Source organism: Canis lupus, chromosome 36 (assembly GCF_003254725.2).
Source record: "Canis lupus dingo isolate Sandy chromosome 36, ASM325472v2, whole genome shotgun sequence".
NCBI lineage: Eukaryota > Metazoa > Chordata > Mammalia > Carnivora > Canidae > Canis > Canis lupus.
The window spans coordinates 3,605,882-3,633,801 of record NC_064278.1 but is presented as its reverse complement, the minus strand read 5'-3'; the positions used below and the strand labels follow the sequence as shown (position 1 = coordinate 3,633,801).

Genomic DNA, 27,920 nt, shown 5'->3' with positions numbered 1-27,920 from the left:
TGACAAAAGGGCACGCTAATTCAGTGTGCAGTTTTAGTTCAATGGATTTTTATTGCTTTAATATGTTAATCTTATTTTCTTGTGAAATTCCAGTTATTAAAAAAAATTAAAAAAAAAGAAATTCCAGTTATTGTGGTTGAATATACCTTCTGTCTCCTCTCCTACCCCACATCAAATAATCAAGTACCAAAAGGTATTTTAGCTTATTTAATTTAAAAGAAAAAGCAGAAAGAAAATCAGTATTTCACCTAGTGTTATCTCAGACTGTTTCCAGGTAGAGAAGAGTGCATTTTTTTCTTTTTCTTTTTCCTTTTTTTCTTTCTTTCTTTTTTCTTCTTTTTTTTTTTGCTTTCCTATAATTATGTTTTAGTATTGAGGGTTATTTTTTGTCAGAGTATATTTCTAGCAATTTGGTTAAATGTTGTAAATCAGTCAGAGTCTTTAAAAAATTTGTCCTGCCAAGACTGTGAAATACATTCCTACATATTCATTTTTGAATTGATGGACGGCTGACAGGCAGTAGGCAGCAGGATTGAGTACTGAACGACTCTTGTGTCAGTCTTCAGAAAATCGTAGCAGTCTGATCTGTAGCACATGAGAAAGAATAGGAAAAGAGCAAAAACAGAAATACGTATGAGAGTTTAGTTTTAAGTCAGAAAATAGCAGCAAAGAACTATTTTTATTAAGAGGAACAGAAAAATAGTAAGGTTAGAGAGCTGGAACATTAGATACCATTATGAGCAAATGAACTGATTGTTTTGTATTTTATTGAAAAGTTACCTGCTATCTTATGCCATGTCAAAGTTTTAGAGATTAGTTGAAAGAGCATAAAAATGATCGAAGGCTGGACTTCTGTGGAAAAATGAGAAAAAGGCAAAGCAGTTTCCAATGATGATCTTCCAGTAAAAGGTGGTGCGGTTTGGCAGAAACAGCAGTGGTCTGGGAAGCGGCAGGCCTGTGCCTTACTCTGCAGCTACTCCCAGGGATCCACGTGTCTCTAGGCAAAGTGGTTTGACCTGTTTGGGTCAAATCCTCTATAGCAGTAAAATGAGGGCATTGTGTTGAATGATTTTTAAGGTACTCCTAGCTCAAACTTTATAATGGCTTTTCATCTACTAGGAATATAGAAGAAATGCACAGAGTATATGAAAAATGTACAGCATTTTTAAGGCTAGGAATGAAATACTCATAAAATTTGGGAAAATTTTAGTCAATCTATGATGTCGGCATTTGGGTACAATGCTTATCTTCTTTTCCTTCCCTCTGCAAAGCCCATTGTATCTTGCTTATTCTTAACAGTTTTCAAATACCAGCTGTTAAAAAAAGGAAAGAAAAAAACAGTGTAAATAGAAAAATTATTGCCAAGTACAATTTCTTCTGGGAGTCCACTGGTTTCCTCTCAGTCTGCCCTGTTTTTTTCCTCCAATCTTGTTTGCATGCCCATTTCATGTTTCCTTGCAAACCTTGTTTGAGTTTTTACAAAAAAGTGGTGGCAAAAGGAAAAAAAAAGGCAACTAAGCAACTAAATAAAACTACCAGACTACCAGTGCTTAAAAGCAAGGTAACACAGAATTGCATTCTTCTCTGTACCTAGATCTGTCAGGCGCCCAAGAAATTAAGTAAATAATTAACTACTGTTTATTTGGGGAATGACAAAGAGGGCCTCAGAGTTTGGTAAACAAGGACTAGATGATCTTCAAAATCCCATTTAGTCCATAGTTTCCATGACATGATCCTTGCCCATAAGGAAATCACATTTCAAAAGTGGTGGAAAGGGGAAATTTACACTAAGCCAGGTGGTTCACTTGAAAATGACTAAAGGCACATAACCTCCTAGTGTGTCCCTAAACACTCCCAGCATTTTCAAGTACATTGTTTTTTCCTGGGGAGTTCACTGGTTTGACTTCTCATTTGTTGCTTGGGAGAGTGAACCGTGTTCCGAAAGCTAAACCATTAAGCAGAGGATAGCAAACAGCAAGCCAGGGATATGGTAGAGAGTGACAAATCTATAATGGTGTGCACTTGTGAAGCATTTACTCTTGAAGGGAATTTTTACCCTTAGAAAAATTCAGAGACATAAGTTTAATAAAGTCATCAGCAGTTATTGGAAAACAAATCAAAGTTCATATTGTAGTGAATACCATTGCTCATATTATCCCCACGTTTTGGAAAGAATATTTCAAAAGCATTTATTCTAAAAAATCTATTCGAGAAGCCAACTAGTAAACTAACTCTCTAGGCCAGAGGAAGGTGGGAGTCAACAGACTGGCAAAAAAACCCCAAACAAACAAAAAACAAAAAACCCACCTTGTATTCCCTGGTTCTGGGAGTAAAACCTTAAGTCTTTTCTGGAGTGAAGAGGGAGGGGAACATTCCCCTTTGGGCTGCCTATCAGTTTGTAATAGGTGCAGAATTTTTTTGTCAGGTGTATGGGTGAGACAAATATGTGACACAAGCAAACTTTGCCCCTACGATTGCTCTTATTTGGGGAGATGAAATGCGGCAGTTCCAGAAAGGCCTAGGGAATATTCACAATCTGCTTACAGGGAGTGCGAGTGTTGTCCTCACACTGATGATGGAGCTGAATATCCTATCATAGATGGGAGCGACAGATCGATACAATCTGGCTTTTCCTTCATTCACTTTCTTAGCTTGTGGCTAGAAGCCAGTGATATATTTTCCTGTCTTTGTTCCTCCCTCCACACGTGCTCTGGGGAAGCAGTAGTTATGCTTTCCTTTCTTTGCCTAGCCATGATCAGTGCTTCTCTGAGGTCTTAGAGAGAATTTTAATCAGTCCTGGCCAGTAATTACTGTCTCTCTCCAGATGCATCTCTTCTACAGACTTCATTTTTATTCTTCTCCAGTGTTAGAGAGGAGGGTGGTGCTGAAATTCTCCGTGTTGTAGAGCTTGTCGGCTGAGGTTGAACCGCCAGTAGGGAAGACATAAAAATGCTTCCTTTTCGCTTTTCATAAAATGGCATATTTTCCCATCCTTTTCTCTTTTCTATAAAATGGTGACAACTTTTTCTGACACTGCTAACCTAAAGCAGGTATTTTACTCATTCCATATACTTTAGTGTTTCCCCTCTATGATCCCAAGAATTTTAAATATTTTATCACTTCTACTTTGCATTTTTCCTACTTAGTCTAAACAAAACAAATTGGCCAGGGACAATGGCTGTTAAACCACCTAGTACATCCTTAAACATGCCAACTGTTCCTCTACCACGCTTCTGAGTGCCCTGCCAAATGAGCACATGAAATAGCTTGAAATAAAATTCTTATTTTGGGTAATTTTTATCTGCTCTGACTGCCTCCATGCCACCTCAGAAACCTCCACGTGATATTCAGTCAACTGAATTATCTTTTCTAAAAAGCTTATTTATTCATTTGATGTATATTCATTCAATTTTTACTGAACTAACATGTTGTTTAAGCCTATGAAGGTGACAAATATATATAAAATAGGGTTCTCATCCTACTAGAAGGATGGCTCTTCAAATAAATAACTAAAATATCTGGTGATGTGTTAAGGGCTGTGTGAATGGGGCAGATTCTAAATTTTTATAGGAGTTCAGTGGTGGTAGTAGTGAGATATGCTAGCTGCTGTCATCAGGGAATACTTCACAGAGGAGGTAGTGTTTGAGAGTAGCTCTTAACAGTGGGGGAAATTTCAATGAATAGCAATGGGGATTGGGTTTTAGGAAGAGAGGACAGTTTAAACAAAGATGCAGAGGTATGAGAGTGCTAGGTGTATTCTCAGGAAGAAGGCTTTCATGTCTTAGGGCCTCTGAATTTATTTAGATTAAAAGTTAAGACTGGAAAATTAGGTAAGAATTAGATTGTGGGTGATTTTTAATGCAAGAAGAAGAAGTCTAAACTTAAATTAAGTAGGTGTGGGCTATGGCATAATTGGATAGGAATAGTTAGGTTGGGAAGACTATATGGAGGGAGATCAACTGCCTGCCATTTTGTTGTGTTGAGGGCTGAACCCAGAGGGCTGAGCTTGAAGAGGTAGGTTGGGGGGGGGGTTGTCAGATGTTAGACATTCTAGAGGCAGAAGTGACAAAACTTGAGGTTCAATCAAGTAGGAAAAAAAAAAGTCTGAGACAAATGAAATGAGAGGCTCCATTCTGCCTTACGGGACTGGCTAGGTGAGTCTGGGTTAACGTGTGTACAGCTTGGAGTACAAAAGGGGCTATGTTGGGAGAAATGAACCCTAACTGCACCTCTTGCATTCTAATACATATCTTGTTCACAATTTACAATTCTGATATTAGGATGCTTCTTATCATCTATGGATACATTTAAGGTGGAAGTTTTCCTTGAAAAGTAGAGTAAATCAGTGGTACACATTGCAGTTAACGGCACCTTATCATCATAGAAATAAAGTATAATATGTATATTATTACTGAATTAGGTTTCCTTTCAAACTGCCAAATTATTTCATATTCATTACAATTAAGCCAAACAATCTAGAAAACCTAAATTACATTTGAATATTAAAAACACAGCAAATGTTATTCATCAAATACCTACGTTGCCCAAAGTAAAGAATCACCAGGAGAATAAATCAACTGCCAGAGCTCTGGGCAGGTTATGAATGTATTCATCAAATGCTTACTGAGCAGCTCTTATGGGAAAGTCACTCTTCCAAGTGCTAGAAGGATACAAAAATGAATGAGGAAAGAACTCTGTCTTGGGGTGGGGAGGTGAGCTCACAACTTATTAAGGGAGAAGAGATAATGTGATTCACCGTAACAGAGATGCCCAAGATGTGTTTTGGGTGCCCCAGAGAGGTGATGCACATATCTGCTTGGGGATATCACGCAAGGCTTTATGAAGGATATGGCATTTAAGCCAGATGTGGAAGAATGGGTAGGTTCCTATCCTCCAGATAGAGCAGGAGTAGGTAAATTCAGGTCAACGATGTGTTATGAACAAAAGTAAGAAGGTGGAAAAAAACCACACGTATAAAGGGAACATAGCAGCCCAGGGTAGCTGGAGGGCAAATATGAGTTAACAGTAATAATGACTGCAGGAAACATCTATTGAACAATACCATATGCTGGGTACTCTTATGTTTTATGTGGTGATAGGTGGTATAATTGGTCCTGTTTTATAGGTGAGGACAATAAAGCACAGATCAGCTCAGTAACTTGCCCTGGGACCTAAGAACTCAAACTGGACAGGTTGACTTTGCTCTTTTCACAGCAGTGTACATGTAAGGTCACATACAGCTCTGAAAAGGGGTAAGACACAGGCCAAGGAAGGTGCTACAAACTATGTGAAGGACTCCGAAGTTTACTCTGTAGCTGTTGTGACGGCATTCATACAATGTCACCACTGCTATGGTGTGTGTAATGGAATTGGACCAGAATCGTTTTTAGAAATATGATACCAGAAGAGTGTTGGTTCGGTGTCAAATTCCAGCACCCTCCGGGAAATGCAAAACTTTAAGACTCTCAAGTTCTTATAACACTGTAATCTCATAGATCTTTTCCATTTCGTATGTTATTTATTTCAATTATCATAATGATATGGTATTTCTCCCTGCATTGGGTCCATGGAGAAATAGACCCCAAACTGGCACTGATGTCACCAAAGCCCTAAAGCTCATAGGTGGTGGAGCTGGGGTAGGAAACAAGATCTTCTGGAGCCTACATCATTGCTACTATTTTACTCATTCCTCACTTTTATCTTTTTTTTTAAAGATTTTATTTATTTATTCATGAGAGACACAGAGACAGAGAGAGAGAGGCAGAGACACAGGCAGAGGAAGAAGCAGGCTCCATGCAGGGAGCCCGATGTGGGACTTGATTCTGGGTCTCCAGGATCCTGACGTGGACTGAAGGCGGCGCTAAACCGCTGGGCCACCCGGGCTGCCCTGGCTTACTTTTACCTTATAAATTCCCTCCTTACAATCAGATATGTAAATGGCCATCCACATAGCAATTGATGCATTTGCTCAACCCTGGAAATAGGTAGTCGTTTAAGTAGATCATATCCTTGCCCAGTAAGACAAGTGGATCACTTTCTGGCTGATACTGGCAGGACCACATGATCAGGTGCTTGTCCAGAGAGGCAATAGCTTCTGTATTTTTCCACTGGTGAGGAAGGAAAAGCCCTAGCTGGCTGTCTCTGGAGACTTAGTGTCCAGACTTCATGGCAATTTCCCAAGACTTTTGTTTTGGGATATAGGCCAGCTGTCTGCCTATCTTAGGTTAAATCATTCATTTCACAACATTCCTGCCAGCTCCACCCAGGTCATTAGTAAAAAAGTATGTCCAGTGGTTGGCTAAAGAGAAGGTATCATTGTTTCCAAGTTCAGCATAATTCTTTATCATGAATTGGTGTATAAAATTTCAATACTTCTTACTTCAAAGACCTTTCACTGTGTTTTGAGTCAATACCCAGACCAAGGAGGTGCCGAATGATCACCTGTTCCTAAGACTGACTGCACATTTCACCTTTGATATTGTTATGTTATCTCTAAATATAAGAATGGATGTGTATGAATTTCCTAGGGCTGCCATGACAATTTACCACAAACTTAGTGGCTTAGCTCAGAACTTTTTTTTCTCATAGTTCTAGAAACTAGAAGTCTGAAATCAAGGCATCATCAGGGCCATCTACCCTCTGAGACTCTGGATAGTATCCTTCCTTGCTTCTTCCCAGCTTCCGCTGGTGGCCATCGGTCCCTGTTATTTCTTGACTTGCAGCTACAAAACTTACAATCCAACATCTGCCTCTGTCACATTGTTGAGTTCTGCGTGTCTTCCTTCAACAGGATTTCTTCTTATAAGGACACCAGTCATAACACTGGATTGGGGCCCACCCTAAATCCTCATCTTAACTGGATCATATCTGCAAAGACCTCATTTCTAAATAAAGTCACAGGTACCAATGGTTGGGACTTCAACATATCTTTTTAGGAGACACAATTCAACCTGTAAGCAACAGTTGGCACTCTTCCTTTTATTATAGTTACTATATACAAACCACGTCACTTTATCTGATTGTAAGTTTCTTAGGGGGATGAGCTGAGCTACAGTAGAGGAAACACTTGGCCCCTATTTGATAAATCCATAGCATTTTTTAGAATTGTGGTTTTAACTGCAATCATATGGAGGCTTTTTTCTCTACCTGGATTCTGATCTCCATGAGGAAAGAGGTTATATTTGGCTCATCTTTATATCCCCACAGAATTAGAGCAATTTTGGGGAATCAATATTGCACAGTGGTTAACACTCTTATCACTGGAAATGCATGATGTGGATTTTAATCCTGGCTGTCCTCGGGATTAGCTGTGTAACATTATGCAAGTCTGTTAGCTTCAGTATCTTCACCTGAAAAAGGATGATAAATATGATACTATTCTCATGACTTAACGAGAGTAAACACTTCAGGGTATTACTTAGATGTTACTATGGTTATTTACTCAGGAAATACTTGTGGAACTGAAGGAAAGCAAGTAGTCTGGTCATAGCTCTGCCATGAAAGTACTGTCTCTTCAGGGCGACTGACATTTCCTAGGCCTTAGTTTTGTTGCTTTGTCTGTTTTACCTGAAATTTAAGGGAATTAGGTGAGATGGCTCTGACGTTCTTTCCAGTCAAATGTTCTATACATTCAGCTACTATCATCCTATGACTTTAAGGATATATATTTTTTCGGTTCTATATTTAGTTGGTTCTATATTGAAGGTTCTAACAAATACTGGGGATTTACCAAAGAGGATGTATTGTTATTGGTTTGTCTCCTGTGCTCACTGCTTTGTGCTGTTTTTATTTCCCCAAGATTTTATTTATTTATTCATGAGAGACACAGAGAGAGAGAGGCCAAGATATAGGCAGAGGGAGGAGAAGCAGGTTCCCTTTGGGGCGCCCGATGTGGGACTTGATCCCAGGACCCCAGGATCATGCCCTGAGCCAAAGGCAGATGCTCAACCACTGAGCCACCCTACTTCGTGCTCTATTGGACTTTATTATTTTGATTAAATAAAGTTAGGAAAGATGTATCGATGCCCATTGTTAGGCTCTGTGCTAGGCTTATGGGCGTATAGAAATGACTAATATACTGTTCTTTCCTATATTACACTTGAATCTCAAAGAAATTAAGATTTCCTGTCTTTTCCTCTTATTGTAAGTAGACAGGGATGGAAGAAGTAAAATAGAGGATCCTGCTATTCTAAGAGGCTATCTTATTGCTCTTCTGTGGTTCCTTCTGCTGCACAAGTACACACACATACACTCTCACCTCTCTAGACTCTAAAGAAAAATGGAGAAGGTGAGGAACACTGAAGTTGCTTCCTGCTATACTTTCTCACTGACTCTCTTACTATCCTCAAAGTCAAGTCCTTTACAGGTGGCAGGGGGAATCCAGGCAGCTCGGGATGTTCAGTAGATTGGAGAGTTGTCTACTGAGGGGACTCCAAGACAAACCCTCTCCCCAGAGTTGTTCCATTTGAATGTGATTTTTCTTTTAACACCTTTATTCATTCCATTGGGAATAGTTGGGGCCTCTCCAGTAGGTAATATCTGAACTGGGATTTGGAGAGGGAGAGAGAGGGAGAAGGACAAGACACCTGAAGATTGGTGGGGAGAGCACTGTTTCAGGCAGAGGGAAGAGTGAGTGCAAAAAGCCCTGAGGAAGAACTGCTTTCAGTTGGAGGAGCAAGAGGAAAAGCCAGTGTAACCGGGATGCTATGAGGTCATAGGATCTACTAGAACACACACAACCTCGAAGGCCAGGCTAAGGAGTTTGGACTTTTATCCAAAGGCTGGGAGGAAATTACCTACCTGTCAGGCAGGCTTTTGATTGTTCCAAGTAGTACCCCAAATTCTAGTCCCAAACAGGTTTCTGGCTTTCTAAGAAGCTACTTTTTAAGGCTCCCAAGCCCTTCCCAGTTCTGTTGGGTGGACCTGCCCACAGCCCCTGGGCAAGTGAAGAAAAAACTGAAGGAAGAACTAGGTGACCCAGGGTGTTAGCTAAGGGAAGAGGAAGGAACGCTGTCACTCGTTTACTTTGAATTTTGATGAAAGATTTGGGTTTTGAAATGGAACTCTGCATGTGTAGCAGGGGAGGGGAGGGGTAATAAATGACTAATGGGAACTGAACTAGGGAGCTGAGAGCTGCCGCTTCACAGTGGGTTTCCTTAGAACAAACCGATGCCCTTTACCTGTATAAAAATTAGTGGCCTGTGATTGTGTTCCTCTCCTTTATTACAATACGTCATGGGGATATCGGCAGTCCTTTCTGAGGAGGAAGACTACTTGGTTAAAGAAAATGATAAAGAAATATGAAAGAATTTCCTAAATGGGTGAAAAAAATCCCACGAAGCAGAACATAATGTGAGCCAATGAACAAACAGCAAACATCCAACAATTTTCATCGATATGCATAATATGAGGACCTAGATAATGTGAAGATATTATTACCAATGAAATGTGATTGGCTCTTTCAAATTCTCTGTGAATTGTTGGTATTTTTAAAACTGACCAACTAATATATGAATGCATACTAATTATAAGAGGTTTAAACCTGGGATCCCTGGGTGGCACAGCGGTTTGGCCCCTGCCTTTGGCCCAGGGTGCGATCCTGGAGACCCGGGATCGAATCCCACCTCGGGCTCCCGGTGCATGGAGCCTGCTTCTCCCTCTGCCTGTGTCTCTGCCTCTCTCTCTCTCTCTCTCTCTCTGTGTGACTATCATAAATAAATAAAAAATTTAAAAAAATTTAAAAAAAGAGGTTTAAACCATACACAGACTAAATTTTGTCAGTCTTCCTTCACACTGTGCCCCCCACAGCCCCCACTACTCCTTATCCAGAGGTGACCACTACTCACAGGTTGGTATATATCTGTGCAGACTTTTTTTAGGTCTATACATGTTATAGTACATATACATATGTGATCTTTCTTTAAGGAAAAAGCATGGGATCCCATTATACACATTGTTCTTTTCTCTTGCTTTATTTGCCTTAAAAATCTTTATGCATATGGATGTTTCTTTTATATTATCTAACAGGTGCAGAATATTCCATTGAATTATCATCAGTTATTTAGACACTTCTCATCTGATATATATTTAAAACTCCAATTTTTCACAATTACAAACATTACCACAGAAACATTCTTGCACTGTTTTCTGAACATTTAAGAGTACCTCTGCAGGGTAAATTCTTAATAGAATTCGCGGTATGTAGGTTTTAATTTCAGTACTGTCAAATTACTCTACTATTAAAGGTTTATTGATTTATATTCCTATAAACTGTGAAAAGTCTACTTAATTGTAACTTTAACAATACTAGATGTGAACCATTTTTATTTCTTGTTCATTTGGTGGGCAAAAACTTGTATCTGTTATTTCAAATTTTACTTTCCTGATTGCTAAAGTGTTTGAATATCCTTTAATAAATATGTTGATGCTTTATTTTTTGTTTGTTTGTTTGTTTTTTTGCGAATTATCTGTTTACAGCCTTTACTCATTTAAATGTACTTTTTTGCAAAGTGTAACTCGAAGCACTCTTTATGTTGTATATTATGGCCTAAATCAATTGTACATCACAAGTAATTTCTTGTTATTTGCCATTTAGCTTTAACCTATGTACATTATAGCTTTCATTGAACACAAATTTTTAATCTTTATGTCGCTAATGCTGTCTGGACTTTTGTATCTTTAGGAAAACCATTCCCAACCTAATCTTACTACAATATTCTATATTTTCTGCTATTATATCATCTATGTAAAATTACCTTTACATTTAACTTTTTAAGCCATCTGGAATTTATTATTGTATTGTAACAAAGGACTATGACTTAATTTTTTCCAGATGGGTCCCAACCCCATTTATTGAAAGGTCTATTCTTTTCCTAATGAAATAACTTACCTTGATGATATGATACATTTCTGAATATGCATGGATAGGTTTTGTATTCTCTCTTCATTTGATGATATTCCATTTGTTAATGTTCTTTTTTATTGACCCATTCTATCTGACAGTTTTAACTCTTATAACATTTTGTGATACCCAAGTAGGGCAGTTTTCTCAATGCCCATTCTCACCCACCACTAGTATTTTCAAATTATTCTTGTCCAGTCTTGTGTAATTTCTTGTTCAGATGAATGCAAGAATGTATGTCAAATGTGATAAGGAAGCAAACTGAACCTGTGGGGATTTTGATTTGCAGTGCACTGAATACTTTAGAAAATTTGGGGATAATAGGCATCTTTACAAGAAGAACTTTCCTCATATGAGGTGATGAATGTTGCCTATACTTATTATGGTAATCATTTCACAATTAATACATATATCAAACCATTATATTGTATATTTTAAGCTTACATAATATTAAGTGTCAATTATATCTCAATAAACTAGAGAAAAAAAGAATACAGAAGTAAATGGGTATGGCTGCAGTCTAATGAACGGGACCCCCTGGTCTACTGGATCATCAGTCAGTGATATATATCTGATCTTAAAATCTCCACATAATGTAGTATCTGAGAAAGCATTTAAAATCCCTCACTTGGGGGCACCTGGGTGGCTCAGTGACTAAGTGTCTGCCTTCAGCTCAGGTCATTATCTCAGGACTCTGGGATTGAGCCCCAAATTGGGCTCCCTGCTCAATGGGGAGCCTCCTTCTCCCTCTCCCCTCAGCTTGTGCTCTCTCTCTCAAATCAGTAAATAAAATCTTAAAAACAAGAAGAAGAGGGACTCTCCTTATATAGGAACATGGTATTTATTTTCCTTAGTCTGGACTTTATAATGTTATTCATCAAATCTTAAGCGTACTGAGTTCAATCCTATTTTATGGCTTTTGGCTATTTTGATAATATTTCTTTCCTCTGTTAATACAATTCTTTTTATCCATTGCTCCAGAATGATGAATTCGTTTCTCTTTATATAGTTGTCCTTTGATTTCTACACTTAAGAAAACTGTCTTACTAAGTCTGTTCTTCGGGAGACTGTGGACTGTCTTGAATATTCTAGTTTGCAACCATATCATCAATAAAGCTTATGGTTTTGTCTCTCTCTCTCTCTCTTTTTTTTTTTTTTCTTACACATTTTCTACCTCCTATCTGTGAAGCAGGGTACAACAGTGACAGGCATGAAGGCTATTGTTATCACTGTCTCCTTCTCACTCCAGTGGAAACACATGTCAACATTGAGGATGATATTTGGTGGGTGTTTCTGGCAGATACTCTTCATTATGTTAAAAAAAAAAGTTTTCTTCCTATTCCTACTTGGATTTTTCTATTCCCTGGATGGCTTTGGCATCTATTGCATTGAAATCTTCTTTCATCCGGAAACTTAGTGATTTCTGTTAATATTTTAAATCCTATTGTTGAACAATTCTCCTTTTCCTGTGATACACTGTACTTAGTTGAGAGGCATTATTTTTAATTCACTAGAGGACTCAATTTGATATTTTAATTAGGACACTTGTGTCAGAATTAATAAGTGAGATTGACTTAATTTCCTCCCTCCTCTTCTTCCCTTCCATTTTTTCCTCCCTCTTTTCCTTCTCTCCCTCCCTCCCATCAGTCTTTTCCTCCTTCCATTTTTTCCTTACTTTTTACCCTCTATATCTAGTTTGACATCAGGTTACTTAACTTTATCGAATTCATCTTGTTTTATGCTCTATGGCAATTAATATAAGATTTACCTCAAAAAAATAAAAAATAAAAAAATAAATAAAATAAAAAAAAAAAGATTTACCTTTACCTTGACAATTTGGCATAGCACTGATAAAATCACCTGGACCTCATGATATTTTTAAACGATAGGCCTCTGACTACTTTTTCAATTTCTTCTATGATATTTGGTCTATTTATAATTTCTACTTTTCCTCTCCCTCTCTCTTCCTCTCACATACACATACATATGCATACATATATATGTATATATATACACACATATGTATATTTATCTATTTATAAATATTTTGTCTTCTTGCCCAAATGCTTAAGGTCCTGCTTTTTGACTCAAATGGTTTTGAATACACTCATTTCAATGAATTACCCCTATATTCAATGGAAACTACTTACTTTACTGATGTAGTTTTTATTAGGCATGGTTGATATTATTCACTTATTTCATGGTTATTAGAGCAATAAATATATATATATTTCTTGGTATAAATATATATATATTTCTCTCTCTTTCTCTCTCTCTCTCTCTCTCTCTCTCTCTCTATATATATATATATATATATATATATATATGCCTTGATCTTTAAGTTTAAACTTGGTTGGACATATTCCTCCCTATTTTACCAAGTAACTTTGAAAGAAAAATAGCTACCTGTTTTTGCTTGTTTTTGTTTTGGGTAAGGTAGTATCTCTCAAGCAAGGAAAATACTCTGGTGATAAGTGAGTCTCTTATAAGTCTCTTATAAGTCTCTTAGAGACTTAATATTTCTCAGAAATGTGTCTTCATTTCATAGAATGACTTTTTTAGGATGCAAATGCATCTCAGTTTGGTTAAACCTTCTCCACTTATGTCCTAATAAATTCATGAAGAAAAATTGTGTAAACACTCTTTTCAGCAAATCCAGAATTAGGGATCTTTTGACTACTGATTAGCTGGTTACTTTGTGTTTATGCTTAAAGAGAGTTTTTACTACTGGTATGGGAGCAACAGCACCTACAGGCAGCAGCTAGGTAGCCATTCCCAAAACCAAGGGAGGCCTGCTTTTGTGGAGAAAGTATCCTCTTCTTAACCAATTGGAAGAGCCTCGTCCTGATTGGTCAATATTGGGAGGCGACTCGGGAAGTTCATTGGTGCTCTTTGGAGCGCGGGTCCTATTGTTTTTAAGTTCAGCTTGTGTATGAGGCAGCGTTCTGGTGCAGCTCTGGAGCAGAAGCAGGTTAACAATAGCAGGCAACGGAAAGGGCCTGGGTCCCCAGTGCTTTTCACTGGTAGCTCATTACCGTGGAACTGTCTCATGATGAGGGAGTCTCCCTCCAAAAGGGAGCCGTGTCTGTGGATTTGGGGAAGCTCATTTGTGGACTGACACTTTCTTATAGAGTGACTTCAAAGGCTACTGTTCTTTGCACAGTATATGTTGATTCTTTTCTCTCTTCTATAAGCCTATTCTTTTCATTCACTTATCTTCTAACCCAAGGAAACTATGTGATAGGAGGAACAAAGTAGAAAAAATATAAAAGCAGAGCAGCTGTGGTTGAAGTCAGGGATGGAAATCTCAGAAGCTCTCACATCTCCTTTTTCCTCCTCTCCAGGTAACTCAAAGGATCTCCTTACATTCAGAGGAGGACAGCCTTAAAATCATGGTAGAGACTTTCTCCTAAAGACTTATTAACTCCTCTGTACCTATGGAGCATTTTGTCTAGATAACATTGATGTGTCTACAAGATCCCATAAAAACCCTGCATACCTACCTATCACCTCCAAGTGGCCCACGTGTAACTTTATATCTTTAACATGGACACTCCCAGAGATCCATCTTTGGTATGTTTCACTGTGCTCACAGGACTCTCCTTAAACCTGAAGGGGGTTAAAAAATAAATAAATAGAATTTTTTTAAAATGCAGTTGATGACTTTTCTATAGGATAAATGCACAAAATGAACATATCAAGATCATGCATTTTTACATTTAAAAGAAGGCTTGAAATTATCTTACTGAGTGGATTCATGAAACACTGATCTAGATAATCTGTTTAAAGACCCAGATGAATTCAGTGGCTAAATCTCTTGTCTGATACTGTAATTACCCATAGCTTCATGATTTGTTTGGATTTAGCTTTAATGGATCAGAAAATCTTTTCCTTGCACTTATAGTAAAACATAATGGATATGATCTATTGTTAACTGTTATTTATATTAGATTTAGAGTTGTGCGTATGTGTGGTTTTAAACACGGACGTCACAACTCTTAGCTAATATTTGGTTTGTACCCACATTAAGATGTCCAATATAGAGACTTCATGACCTCGTTTTCTGTTATTTCCCTTTCCTGAGCTCGCTATTTTTCAGAACCAGGCTTAGTTGTAATTTACCTTTTTCTGAAAAAGGTTCCTCCTCTCTAGGGAATGCTCTCATAATCCCAGTGACCCACACTGAGTGTTTGGGGAAGACAGAGACACCCATCCACCCAGTCCAGTTACTCAAATAAGGTGAGAAATAGGACAAAACAGTTGTCACTATTGATTGGCTCTCAGATATGAGAGTAAGCTTACCAAACTAAGTTTACTTTATATAAATTCAAATATAAAAGACTCAAATATTATCTGGATGACTTTATCCTGTCTCTTATTTCAGTCCATGTAGCCAAATAAGGATTTCCTGAACAAATAAATAAAGGCAAAATGCTGAAATAAAACAAATAAGCAAAACGAAGAAGCCAAACAAAACAAAACCCTATGGTATTTTAGGAAGCAAATAAAGGCCTCCTGTGCAAATAAAGGCAAATGGCCAAAATAAAACAAACTAACTCAGCAACTATCTTAAAATCTGAAGGACACAGAAGAATTCTTGTTTATTTTGAACAATCACTTACTCCTCTCCCATATCTACGCTAATGAATAGATGAATTGGGCTGATGGTAACCCAGAAATTCAGACATTGGCTTTCACAATGCTTTACAAGCATAACCTGGTACACGACAGCAAGGATTTGCATATGCATTCTAGCCCCGTCTGCTCGTGGATTCTTGCTTTCTTGCTGTATATAGGAGCATTTGGTAATAGATAAGACAGTTTGTAGGAAATTCGAGTAATTTCCTTTGAAGTTTTTCCTTTGAATTCTTATTACTTAAAACTATTGAGTAATACTTTGTACCAAGTGCTATGCTTGGGCTATTTTATCTGTTCCTCCCTATAAATTTTTATTTAAGATATGTGAAAACTGAGGTTTAGAAAGCATATTAGGCAGCTTGGACCAATACCATAGTAATGAATACCACAGACCGGATATCTTAAACAACAGAAATTTATTATAGCTCTAGAACGTGAAGCGTCAAAGAGCAAGGTGCCAGTAGATTGGGTTCCTCGTGAGAGCTCTCTTTCTGGCTTGCAGACGACTACCCCCCTCTCAGTCCTCACACGGCAGACAGACAGAGGATATTAGTCCTGTGGGATCACGACTCACCCTATGACTTCATAATTTTAATTACCTCCCTAATTATAGGTCCTTTCTCCAAATACAATCACATTGGGGTTTGGAGCTTCAACGTATGAGTGTAGAGGGACACAATTCAGTCCATAGCAGAAAGATTAAGTGATTTTCACAAGGTCACAATACTGTTGAACAGCAGAACCTGGATTTGAATCTAAGCAGTTCAACACTGAAACCCATGTTGTCAACCTCCTTATAGCTGTCTGTGAGTCTTATGGTTGTCACAGAGTTGGCCAAGTTTGTCTTCTAGACCCTTCTGCCTTTCTGTGTTCTGTACTCTGGGCATACCTTTCTCACCTGCTCCATCACATCTTCCCCATGTTCTAGCTAGTTCTTCAGGGGTCATCTAATTTGTGCTAAAGCTTTATCCACTCCAAGAGTGTTTGTACATTTATGAACAAAATGCCTCAAATAAAAAGGCTCTTCCCCCCGATAATGAGATGTTAGCTTTCTAAATACCTGACAGACATATTTTAAAAGAGATTCCACATCCCTCAGATTACTCCTTGCAGAAGATTGTGGCACTTTGGAATATGAGTGCATAATACAAACATTTTCTGCTAGTTTAGTTTTTCTTCTGTGATGCTTTAGAAGAATATTGTTTAATTCATTTTGTTAAACATCTACTTCCTTACCCTTTTCACTTTACTCACAAACATATCTCGAACACTTTTTATATATACAACATGAATGTAAATTTAAAGATACAAAATGGCCCTTGCTTCCAAGGTATAATCTAAGTATATTAAGTCTCAAAAGACAGATCTGGAAAAAAAAAAAAAGATATGACGTTTCAGAGAATAAAGTTAGATAAGAACTGCAATTTTTTAAAGTTTTATTTTATTTAATGAACAAGGAGGCCTTTCTGAAATCTTTTGAGTGGGTAGGTAGCTTGATCTGATTCATTTTCAGAATCACCTTTATAAAATAAAGGGGAGAATGAAGACGAGGAGAGTTCAGAATAGCGTAATTGTCCTGAGGTAAATTCTATAGAAAAAAAGAAGTTGTAAATAATAGAACACCTTTGTGAATCAAAGGTTTGAGGCTTGAAGTCATATTTGTATGAAAAAAATTAGTGTTTCCCCACATTATATCACAAAGGATATGTTTGATTCAGAATATTATTCAGAATATTTAATGACTGGTATGATGTGATACTTTAACAATCAGAACAGGGAACTGGCCAATCAAACCAGAACAGGTTATATATATATATATATAAAATTAACAAATGTGACCATGCTGGTATGTTCTGGCTGAATGTGAGACCTGCCTTAGTCTCTGGTTCTACAGCCATAAGTCTCATGATTTGAAAGATTCTTCTCAAATGCATTTCATAAATTAAATAAAAAAATTATTTTCCAATTTCTTAATTTAATAATATACTTCTGTAATTTATATTAGCTTAATATCAGTATAACCTACTAAACTGATACAATTTTGGCATCCATCTATAACACTTGCTTGTCAGTTGGCCTATATGGCCTTATATCAGGCAAATGCATAATTTCTGCTTGGCATTTTGAAATATTAAAATATTTACCTAATTTCATAAAATTCCTAGGTGACAGATGGACTGATGTCCTTAATTAATAGTGTTGATTTAAGTCATGTACCTCATAGCCTAGAGATGTTTTAAAATCTCTCTCTTTCTCTGAGACACACACACACACACACACACACACACACACCGTAAATGTCTTCATAATTGACATATCATTTAGCTGCCAAAGCCTCTACCACTCTCTTTTGTCTTACACATTTACGTTACATTATTTTACCCACCTGGCCCCTGAAGGCAAATGCATTTATAATCCATGATTTAGATATTTTTAAGTTTTTTGAGACATCATTTTGTTCATGTCATAATCCAGTTCCAAGTGTAGTGAATTAGCTGTGATCAGGTTTTAGAAACTTCTGAAGTAGTTCTATCTCTTGTAGCACTGTTAACTCAGAAGATTTTACCATTTATATCTGGCAAGGTCTGCTTGAACTGTATCACCATAGCTTCCATTTTAGTTTAAAATGTTCATGAATAAATAAATAAAAGCCTTAAAAATAAATAAATAAAACTTTCTCACCTTTCATGTTCTACTACTGACCTTCAAAATTATTTTGAAAACCACAGTTGACTTTTTGTAGTACGTTAAACTTCTCTTTTTGATTTTTGTTTTGATTCTTTCCTCTGCTTACATCCCCTGCTCCTCCTTTGAAACCAATTCTCTTGAAACTGCAATGCCCCACACCCTCACCAAAAAAAGTATCTGTGATCTTGTGTACACCATGATGGGGCCGTTGGCCCATATGAGCAAGCAGGGGCCAACAGGTGACATGCTTGTGCTACCTTGGTTTACCTGATACCTTCCTGTCCTTTCCATCCTGCCCCCAGGACCTCATGCTGATGCTGCAGCAAAGTTCAGTCTAAGAAAGGGCCAACTTGGAGCTCTGAGTGTGCCGGTCTTCTCCTCCAATTGTTCCTTGTAAAGATGATGGATAACTTTAGTCAGGACAAAGTAGTAGAAGGGCAACCAGAAGAGTGCTGAATGGTTACAGCCCAAGTGGCAGATGTAATGTCTTTTTGATGAACATTAATGAGCTAGGGTGTGCTTTCGGGAAAGTACGTTACAAGGACTTCATGAGAGACGCTATGACTGGACCCTGTAATTCTTGCTTATGTCCACAAGAACTGAACGTCTGCATATCCTGACTTTGACATTGCGCTGCCCATATTAAGTAGGAGAATGGGTGGATAACAAATGGCAGAACTTGGGGACATTTTTCTTTCTTCCTTTAAAAAAAAAAAGGCAGATGGTGTTTTGAACACAACTTGCGGTAGAACATAAAAGCATGAGAGTTCTGGCTGTTTGAAAGAGAAAAAAATAAGTTGATTTTTTTTTTTTTTTTAATGGCAGAACTAACTTTAGTTTCTCCCAAGGCCTTAAAGAAAAAAAAAAGCCTTGAGAAATGGGAGTGAACTGCAAGAGAGGGTTTGTGTAACAAGTACCTAAAACCACAGAAGTCACATGGGCTCTTTCTGCTTTGCTACTTTTGATTACTTGTCAGAGTTCTACTCTTAGCTTCCCCCATCCTGCGGCCGGTCAACCATGTGCGAGCTGGAGTGATCTTTATTCACTATGTCTTTGCAAAGGCTCCTGCAGCAGAGCAGCAATGGCAACCCCAACCCGGTGGACTACTGTGCTGGTCCAGCCTATAGCTCTTACTCCCCCCTCCCGGCCTTCCACATGGATGACAATAGAAGGATTCAAATGCTGGCAGACACGGTGGCCACTTTGCCCCGGGGAAGAAAGCAGGTAGGATTACTCTTTTGTACTTTGAGAGTGTGTGTGTTCTCTTGAGAGCAGACTTGATAGGTTTGTCTGACTTGACACTGAAATGGTATTTTAGAGGCTTTGCAGTGAGTCACCAAGAGTGTGGGTGAGGAAGGCAACAAGGAGTCCAGAGAGCTCGTGGACTAGTCCAAAATATGTTAAGATCATAATAAAAAAAAGGGGGGGGGGTTTCGAGGCAAAACTTAAAAGGAGACTGTCTTTCTCATTTGAAGAGGCGTTAAGGTAAAATGAACATCATTAAGGACATGGAACGTAGACAGTGCATATAGACACGGCCAGTTGGAGAGTTAGCGATGTGTTCTCCCCGCCTGGGTCCCATTGATTCCGTCCCTCCCAGCTTCACTCCTTGGCAGTCACTTCCAGTCCAATGAGGCTACTTTTTCTTCAGGACGAATTTTGTCGACTAAATTATTTCTAGCGCTGGGGCACAGGCACGCACCTACTGCTATTGGGAATGAAGGCTTTTACTGGATAAGCGGATGGCTGATCGAATACAGCTCAGCCACGTCCTAGCTGTGGGACCTTGGGCAAGTCACTTGCCTCTCTAAGATTTAGTTTTCTTTTTCCTGCAATGGCGATTATAACAGAAGCACCTGAAGGAGCTCTTCTGCAGCTTCAGCGAGGAAATGTGCAGTGCTTACAGAGACTGACATGTAGTGTGTGCTCTATCATTATGCTACCATTTTAATTTTTACTGCAAGGTATTTCCCTAGAGATGAAAACTTGTTTAGAAAAATCCACATCCAGTCGCATTTGTCTTTAGTTTCATTCATGCTACAATTTCCAATTTTTATTTTTATTTATTTATTTTAGATTTTATTTATTTATTCATGAGAAAGGGAGAGAGAGAGGCAGAGACACAGGTAGAGGGAGAAGCAGGCTCCTGCAAGGAGCCTGATGTGGGACTTGATCCTGGGACTCCAGGATCACGCCCTGGGCCAAAGGCAGGCGCTAAACTGCTGAACCACCCAGGGAATCCCCAATTTCCAATTTTTAAAACAATGTTTTGACTGTAACACCTCGTCAGGTTTTGGTAATACAACTTGCTATCAAGCCTCCAAGTACGTTTCTGAATTTAACATTAGAATTGGTTTAAAGCATGAAGTTTTGCCCTTAAATCCTGCATTCACATCACGGGCTCCTCTTAAGCCGTCTAATTTCAGGATTAGAGAGTCAGAGCGCAGTGGGAGAGTCATGATCTTTTCTCAGTGATGTATATAGCTGATTCCTCGTTATTTTTTGCAACGAAGATAAGGGCATAATTTGCCATGGTTTGGATTTTTGATCTTTTTTAATCCAAAATGCTTTTATGACATTAAGCTTAATCAAATGATGAACATGTCTACCAATTTACTACTTGCCTGAAAGTAAAGCTGCTGTGGGAAGCACCAAGATCTTTGTTGAGGTTTCAGATATAGAGCAGTGTGGAAGGACAGAGGTGAGAAGAACCTGTTTCCCCGCCTTGTAGGGTCAACAGTTCAGTTCGCAGGACCAGTAGGCCTGATACACCATAAATGCTCTAACCCAAGGACACGCCTTTTAATGTAACCTTTAAGGACAGACGTTCTGGTTATTGAAGGGTATTCCAGAGCAAGGCAGTCATTAGCGCCGAGGCACAGATGTCAGCCTTTAGGGTACGTTGAGGTAACAGCATCTAGGCGCGTCAGTGGGAGGGGAGGGGAGCCCTCGAGCTGGGCTGCTTTCCTAGACACTTGAACACTCCCCCCTGAGGAAGTGGTAATTTGACCAGCACAGGAGCCACGGGGTGTGTCTGAGCAGAAGAGGGTTTTAGGAACCTTACCCTAGAAACGTGGTGTTTGGGTAAGTGGGTAGGGAGCAACTTTTGCAGTAGTTGGAGGAAGAGGAAAGGGGTGGGGGTTAGGGAGAGGAGACCCAGATACGTGGCCGTGAGAGGCAGGGAAGATGCAGGAGTCCCATCTGGCTTTAGGGCTGCGAGAAGCAAGCATGGCCTAGAAGGCAGGCGCCTTTGTAGGGGGTTGTTGGAAGGAGATATTGAGGGGAACTGAGGCACACCAAACACACACATTGTGTGTATGAATCTACCACTTCCACTTCCACACACACCCCGATTGCTTTATCTCCTGTTCACATCTTTTTAGGCCCTTTCTCCTCCCTTTTCTCCTATTCTTTCCCAGAGTAAATCCCTATTGAAACAGCTTTTTCTTCCTGTTGTGAGAATCACTTGAAGGGGGAACAAAAAAGCAAAACAAAACCTCTTCTACGCGATACTTAGGGTTCTGTACAATTATCATCAATGAGACTTGATGCAAGTTTATCCCAACATTTCAGAATTTTCCAAATGGATGTTCATTTCTTTTAAGTGGTTTTTAGAGAATAATCACCCACTTGGCACCGACTGAATTGCAGGCAACAAGATCCCTGTGAGGCAATCACATGAGCAGGTGTTTCTCTGCCCACTGTTATTTTCAACACTTTCAGGGCTGACGTCAACAATTCATACTTCTCGTTATTGTTGGCTTTGGTTTCTGCAAAGCTGTATCTGTGAGCCTGTAGTTTCAGATTAATCTTCAGAAGCATTTGGGTGTTTACACTTGGAATGGCTTAAAAATAGACTGTGTGTGTGCCTATTATCTGAATACCTGTGTTTGTGGGAGGTGACAGGCGCCGCAGTGCAGCTTCTCCTCCTGAATGCAGTTTCAGGGGAAAGAAATCCCTGCAATGTGTGGGAAGGAGACAGGAGGAAGTGAGCAGAGGCTTTACAGGCGGCGGATGGCAGAGGAGCCCCGCGCAGGGTAGGAGGCTGCATTTGGAGGCCAGGTTTCCCCAAAAGCTGCGACGGGAGCCAGGGACCTGAGGCGCACAGGGAGGAGCTGGACTGTGCCTCGGTGGCACCACCGGCGCCTTTGCCCGGCAGCCTCCGGGGCGCGGCGTCCAATTACTGCCAAGTAACGGGCAGCTTCTGCAGGGTGAGGTCACTTAGCGGCTCGGACGCAGGATCCGTAGGAGGTGCAGCTCCGGCGTCCGTTCCGCCCCTTGGGGGTCTTCGCCCCTTTCTGGCCGCCCCCCGCCCCCCGCCTGCTGCCGAGCTCCCGAGCTCCCGAGGGCTCCTATCGGCGATCGCGCCTTCGTTCACCAGGGTTTAGGGGGGAGGCGGATGGTTTCACTACAAGACTTGGGAAAATCTTCTCCAGTCCGTACCGTGACACGTTCGCGACCAACAGCCAACTCCCCTCGGAAGAGAGGCTCCGGGGTCCGCGGTGGGGCGTTCCCGGGAGCCGCTGGCCTTTACCTGGGCTCCTGGGGCGCTGCCGAGCGCGTGATGCCCGCGTCGGGGAGCAAGTCCCTTAGGCGCAGGCGCGGGCGAGGCCCCGGCGGGGGGGGCGGGCGGGGCTGCGCGCAGAGCCGGGTCCCCCTGCGCCCCCCGCCCCTCCAGCCCGCCCGAGGCTTCGTGCCGCGGCGTCGCACGTGTCAGGCGGACGCTGAGGTGCGCTCGGGTCTCCGCGTTCCGGGATTCGGGCCTGACACGGGGCGCGGCCAAGGCGGCGCGGAGCCGGGCTCCCGGGGGGAGGGGGGGGGTCGGGGCGGGCTCGCGCCTGCGCAGCTGCGCCACCTGCCCCGCCCGGCGCCCGCCGGACTCGCACCCCGAACCCGGGACGTTGTCTTCGGGCCCGGGTCTCGGCCTCTCGGCCTCGCCTCGCGGACTTCAGAGACTTTGGCTTCGAGTCGGAGCAGCTGGGCGTGGTTTCTGTTTTGCGCCCCCTCCCCCCGCTGCAGGTCGGGCGGGTGCTCGCCGCGGTCCGGTCCGGCGCCGCTGGCCTGGGGGCGCTGCAAGCCCAGGGGGCCGGGAGTCGCGGGGACCCGAGCCTGACCGCGGGACAGCGCGGCTGGGCCCCTGCCCGCCTGCCCCCGCTGCGGTCCTGCGGCTCGGGTCGGGAACGTTCTTCCTGGGCTGAGCTTTATTTTCTTTGAATTTTAATTATTCATGAGAGAGAAAGAGAGAGGCCGAGAGCCAGGCAGAGGGAGAAGCAGGCTCCACGCGGGGAGCCCGACGCGGGACTCGATCCGGGACCCCGGGGTCACGCCCTGGGCCGGAGGTGGCGCTAAACCGCTGGGCCACCCGGGCTGCCCTGTCCAGCCATTTGTAACATTCCGCCCTATTCCAGGCCCAGCACTAGGCCCTGGGGTAGAGAGGAAAACGAGAACATTCCCCAGGAGGCCCAAGGGATACTGTAATTATGGACGGAGGGGAGGTATTTGGCCCAGCCTCCCTTTGTATGAACCTGCATCCACGTCTCACAAGTATGAATATACTGAATAAGGTGATGAATATTGATAGCAAGAGGAACGTTTTTTAAAAAGTATAAGTAATATAAGTAGATTTGACCTCCCGAAGTACTTTAAAATCGGAAATAAGGGTAAAAGCCAGGGAGATGCAAATAATGAACATAGACGAAGACCATGTGAGTATAGCATAGGGGAGAGAGGAGAACGCTTGGGAATGTCGTTTGCTGTCCCCTCCGTAAGAAGGTGGCCCCATCACATAGCTCAGTGGTCCCCATGCTTGTGCAGTAGGTAGGACAAATCAGGCTGAAATAAACCATCACAGTAGGCCTTCTACGGTCAGTCCTTGCAAATTAAAAAAAAGGGGCCCTTGGGTGGCTCAGCGGTTGAGCGTCTGCCTTCTGCTCGGTTCATGATCCTTGGGTCCCGGGATCGAGTCCCGCGTGGGGCTCCCCTGCATGGAGCCTGCTTCTCCCTCTGCCTCTGTCTCTGCCAATGTGTGTGTGTGTCTTTCATGAATAAATAAGATCTTTTTTTTAAAAAAAGCAAATTGAAAATACTTTTTTCACGAATCTAGAGACTCTTTTGTTCTGAGCCTTCCTGTTGCAGTTTTCAGGGTGATATAAATGATGTGAGGTCCAGAACTGAAAAGACAAGCAATTGCAAAATGTAGTTAATTTACATCAAATCCATGAGAGAAGATCAGCTCTTCTTTACTGTGGCGTTAGTGATCAATAGCCGAATTCTGAACACGGAGCCATTCCAGGAAGTTTGTGAGAACGCTGCCATTTGGTACTCGGTAATTCAAATTCATTAACAGTGGTAATAGGCTTCTCTCCTAACAAATGCCTTAATGAGGCTTTTGTTGGTGCATTCATTTCTTTTACATGTTTTTCTCCTGATTTTCATTCTCTGTTTGTCTTGTTTGTGTTTGTTTGGACTATGTGTCGATGCCCTGACATTTTTTTATGTATTCACTGAAAGATGACAAGCATACCAGGTTGACAGTGAAACCCCATGGGTTAGCTAGAACCATAAGCTGACATTTTGGGTCCCCAGACCAAGACTTGAGAGAGAGCCAGTTAACATGTGTCAATTCCTAAATGAATAAAATGAAAACACACCAAAACTCACAGCAATTATCTGAAAAACGAGGTGCCGCCTTTTGTTTATTTTTTCTACTCACAAGGGTAGAATGTATCCTGGAAGTTTATGTTTATATGATCTCTTTCCAAAGCATGCATGGGAGTGAGGGTGACAATTCACACTGTTTATACCATTCTGTAATTCCTTTCCTTTCTTGGCTGGAAATCTCATTGCACTTTTCCAAAATTATTGTAAAAGTAAATCATAAAACAGAACTGAGGTTTTGAGTCTCTGGTTTCACCTGAATGGTGTTCCTGAATAGGAGTTGGTTCTTTACAGATTAGTTTATCTTGCTAAAAACAGTAACATATTGAATTATTAATAATAAATACAGTCATTTTATCAGTATGTCAAAAAACTATCAAGTATTGGAGTTTTATATGCCATTCTATGGGTGGTGTTTTCTTTGGATTTCCGTGTGATTATAACTTGCTATGGTTAATCTTTCAGGGGCTATTTTAACTACAGATTAGATATGAGGTTCTCTTGGGAAGCTTTGGGGTTTTGCCACATTATGGGAACTCTTTTGCCATGGTGTCTCATTATCTGAGCCTCTTGTAGCCTTTTAATGCTTGAATGTTGCCTTTTCTGGCTCTGGCTCTCCTTCGCTACCAATAGATAATGGAAATGACTTCCTTTACGTAACAATTTCCCAGAGCTGGGCCAAAGAAGGGTGATAAAGAACAAAGTCCTTTGTGATTTAGAACATTTTATAGATGTGTATTGGGACCTTGTAATAACTGTGTGCTTGTTATATTTTTCAGCTTGCTTTGACGAGATCAAGTTCTTTAGGTGACTTTTCCTGGTCTCAAAGGTAAAGAGATTCATGTATTTTTTTGGTCTCTCACCAAGGCATTTAGGACCACAGCTCTTTAGACTGTGGTACTGGGTGTGCACGCATGTACACGCATGCACACACAGTCTTACATACTACAGTTTGCACGAATGTCAGCTATCTGTAATTGTGACAGTTATTTCGTGATAAGAATGTGCCAAGTGTGATTATTTGATCTTCATGCATATTTTTAATTTTTTATTACAGAAAGCTCATTACCGTGGAAAAGCAAGATAATGGGACATTTGGATTTGAAATTCAGGTGGGCAGTTTTCAATTTTCCAGACTTTTAATGAAGAAAAGTGGTGCTGGTAGTTATATTTGCAAAGGAAGAATGAAGTCAGGATTAGAGAGTGATGAACACTGTGACTTTTCTTCAATATGCTGTGGTTTGAGGTAGTTTTTCAGCACGCTAGGTACCATCAGGCAAAGAAAACATTGAAGCAGATAAAATAAAACTCCCGAGACATGCTCAGCTCCTTGTTCTTATTGCTTTAGTTTTCCTCTAAGTCTGAGACTGATTAGAAGTACTTAGAGTGAAACACTCTCTACAGGTGTGCATTTTTATATATCTGCATTTCAGATGTGTTTTGGATAATCACTTTTATACCATATATCAGGTTTTAAATCTGTACTTTGTTATTCAAGAAATACTTGAAAGAGTGTAGAGTTGTGTGTATGAGGCTACATGTATTCATATATAACTCCTGTTACATTTTTAAATACTAATGATTGTGTCTCAGATATAATGAAGGAATTGGGACCTGTTTCTTTTTCTTTTAAAGATTTATTTATTTTGAGAGAGAGTGAGAGTGTTCGTGTGCATGAGCAGGGGGAAGGGCAGAGGGAGAGGGAGAGAGGATCCCAAGCACACTCCATGCTGAGCATGGAGCCCATGCGGGGCTTGATCTCATGACCCTGAGATCACGACCTGAGCTGAAACCAAGAGTCAAAGGCTTAACCAACTGAGCCACCCAGGTGCCTCTTGGCTTTTTTCTTAATGACAACACCTTATAATTATTATTTGAAATTTCTTTTGCATTATCATGCTCTTGCACTGCACATCAGCCTCTAGGTCTTAGCCTTGGTGCTGCTTTCAGAAAACTCTGGTGGCTGAATACCAACCCCCAAATGGGAAAGTCAGTGTGTATTTGAACCTTAGGAACAGGAAACTGCCGAGTAAAACATGCTTTCTGAATAAGGAAGCAAAGTGGAACTCTAGCGATAATGAATAGGGAGAGGGCTCCAGGAGGAGGAAAGATGCTTTCCACTTTCTGAGCTATTCTATTTTTAAATTTGATGAAATCTATAATTTTTCTCTCAGGTTTTACAAGCAGCGTACTCTCACTTATTCCTCATCCGCATGAACCACTCCCTTTCTGACGTGGACAGTCTATGCTTTTTTGTGACTGCTTCCTTTTTAATGAGAATTGGGCAGCCCTGGTGGCTCAGCGGTTGAGTACCTGCCTTCAGCCCAGGGCATGATCCCGGGGTCCTGGGATCGAGTCCCACGTTGGGTTCCCTACATGGAGCCTGCTTCTCCCTCTGCCTGTGTCTCTCATGAATAAATAAACAAAATCTTTAAAAAATAAATAAATGAGAATTAAATGCAGGATTTGAAACAGTTGCTGCTGGAAACAGGATCAATGACTACTCCCTGATCCTATGTAATGTAACAAATGGGGATTATTTTTCTCACTCTTCTATGATATATGCCACTGTTTCCCCATGTTTCTCCCCCACAGCGCGGATGCCGACTCTACAAGGGAGCGAGAGTCAAAACTTCCATTAGTGGACTACAAGCTCCAGCCCCTTGATCCCTGGTAGATGAACATGAGCTCATGATTTCATTTCTGAACTGCAGCGTGTTCCAGAAAAGCAGGAACCCACTCCTCTGCCAATTTCTATTTGTTTTTTTTTTTTTTTAATTTTTATTTATTTATGATAGTCACAGAGAGAGAGAGAGAGAGAGAGGCAGAGACACAGGCAGAGGGAGAAGCAGGCTCCATGCACCGGGAGCCCGATGTGGGATTCGATCCCGGGTCTCCGGGATCGCACCCTGGGCCAAAGGCAGGCGCCAAACCGCTGCGCCACCCAGGGATCCCCCAATTTCTATTTGGTGTACACTTTCACTGCCAGCTCCACACCATAATCCATTCTTTAGCACTTCTAAGATTTGCGGGAGTC

The 27,920-nt window shown here is 40.8% G+C and overlaps 1 protein-coding gene and 1 long non-coding RNA gene across 5 annotated transcripts in view; one reads left to right on the top strand and one right to left on the bottom strand.

Annotated features, from left to right (window-relative positions):
• LOC112674728 (cytohesin 1 interacting protein) overlaps positions 1-27,920 on the top strand; it is a 73,118-nt gene that overhangs the window by 22,902 nt on the left and 22,296 nt on the right. For 2 of the 4 annotated variants that reach the window (XM_035697560.2, XM_035697553.2), the window contains 2 exons: positions 25,663-25,712; positions 25,941-25,995. In XM_035697560.2, the coding sequence (XP_035553453.1) occupies positions 25,663-25,712; positions 25,941-25,995 (105 nt within the window). Of the gene's footprint in view, positions 1-19,186; positions 19,451-24,271; positions 24,552-25,662; positions 25,713-25,940; positions 25,996-27,920 lie in introns of those variants that run through there. The other 2 variants (XM_025471148.3, XM_035697545.2) reach the window with 2 other exon arrangements.
• On the bottom strand, positions 34-22,799 carry LOC112674730 (uncharacterized). Its single transcript, XR_003145545.3, has 4 exons — positions 22,670-22,799; positions 14,404-14,509; positions 781-1,313; positions 34-585 (listed from the first exon to the last, which is right to left on the bottom strand). It is a non-coding gene; the product is annotated as an uncharacterized LOC112674730 (long non-coding RNA).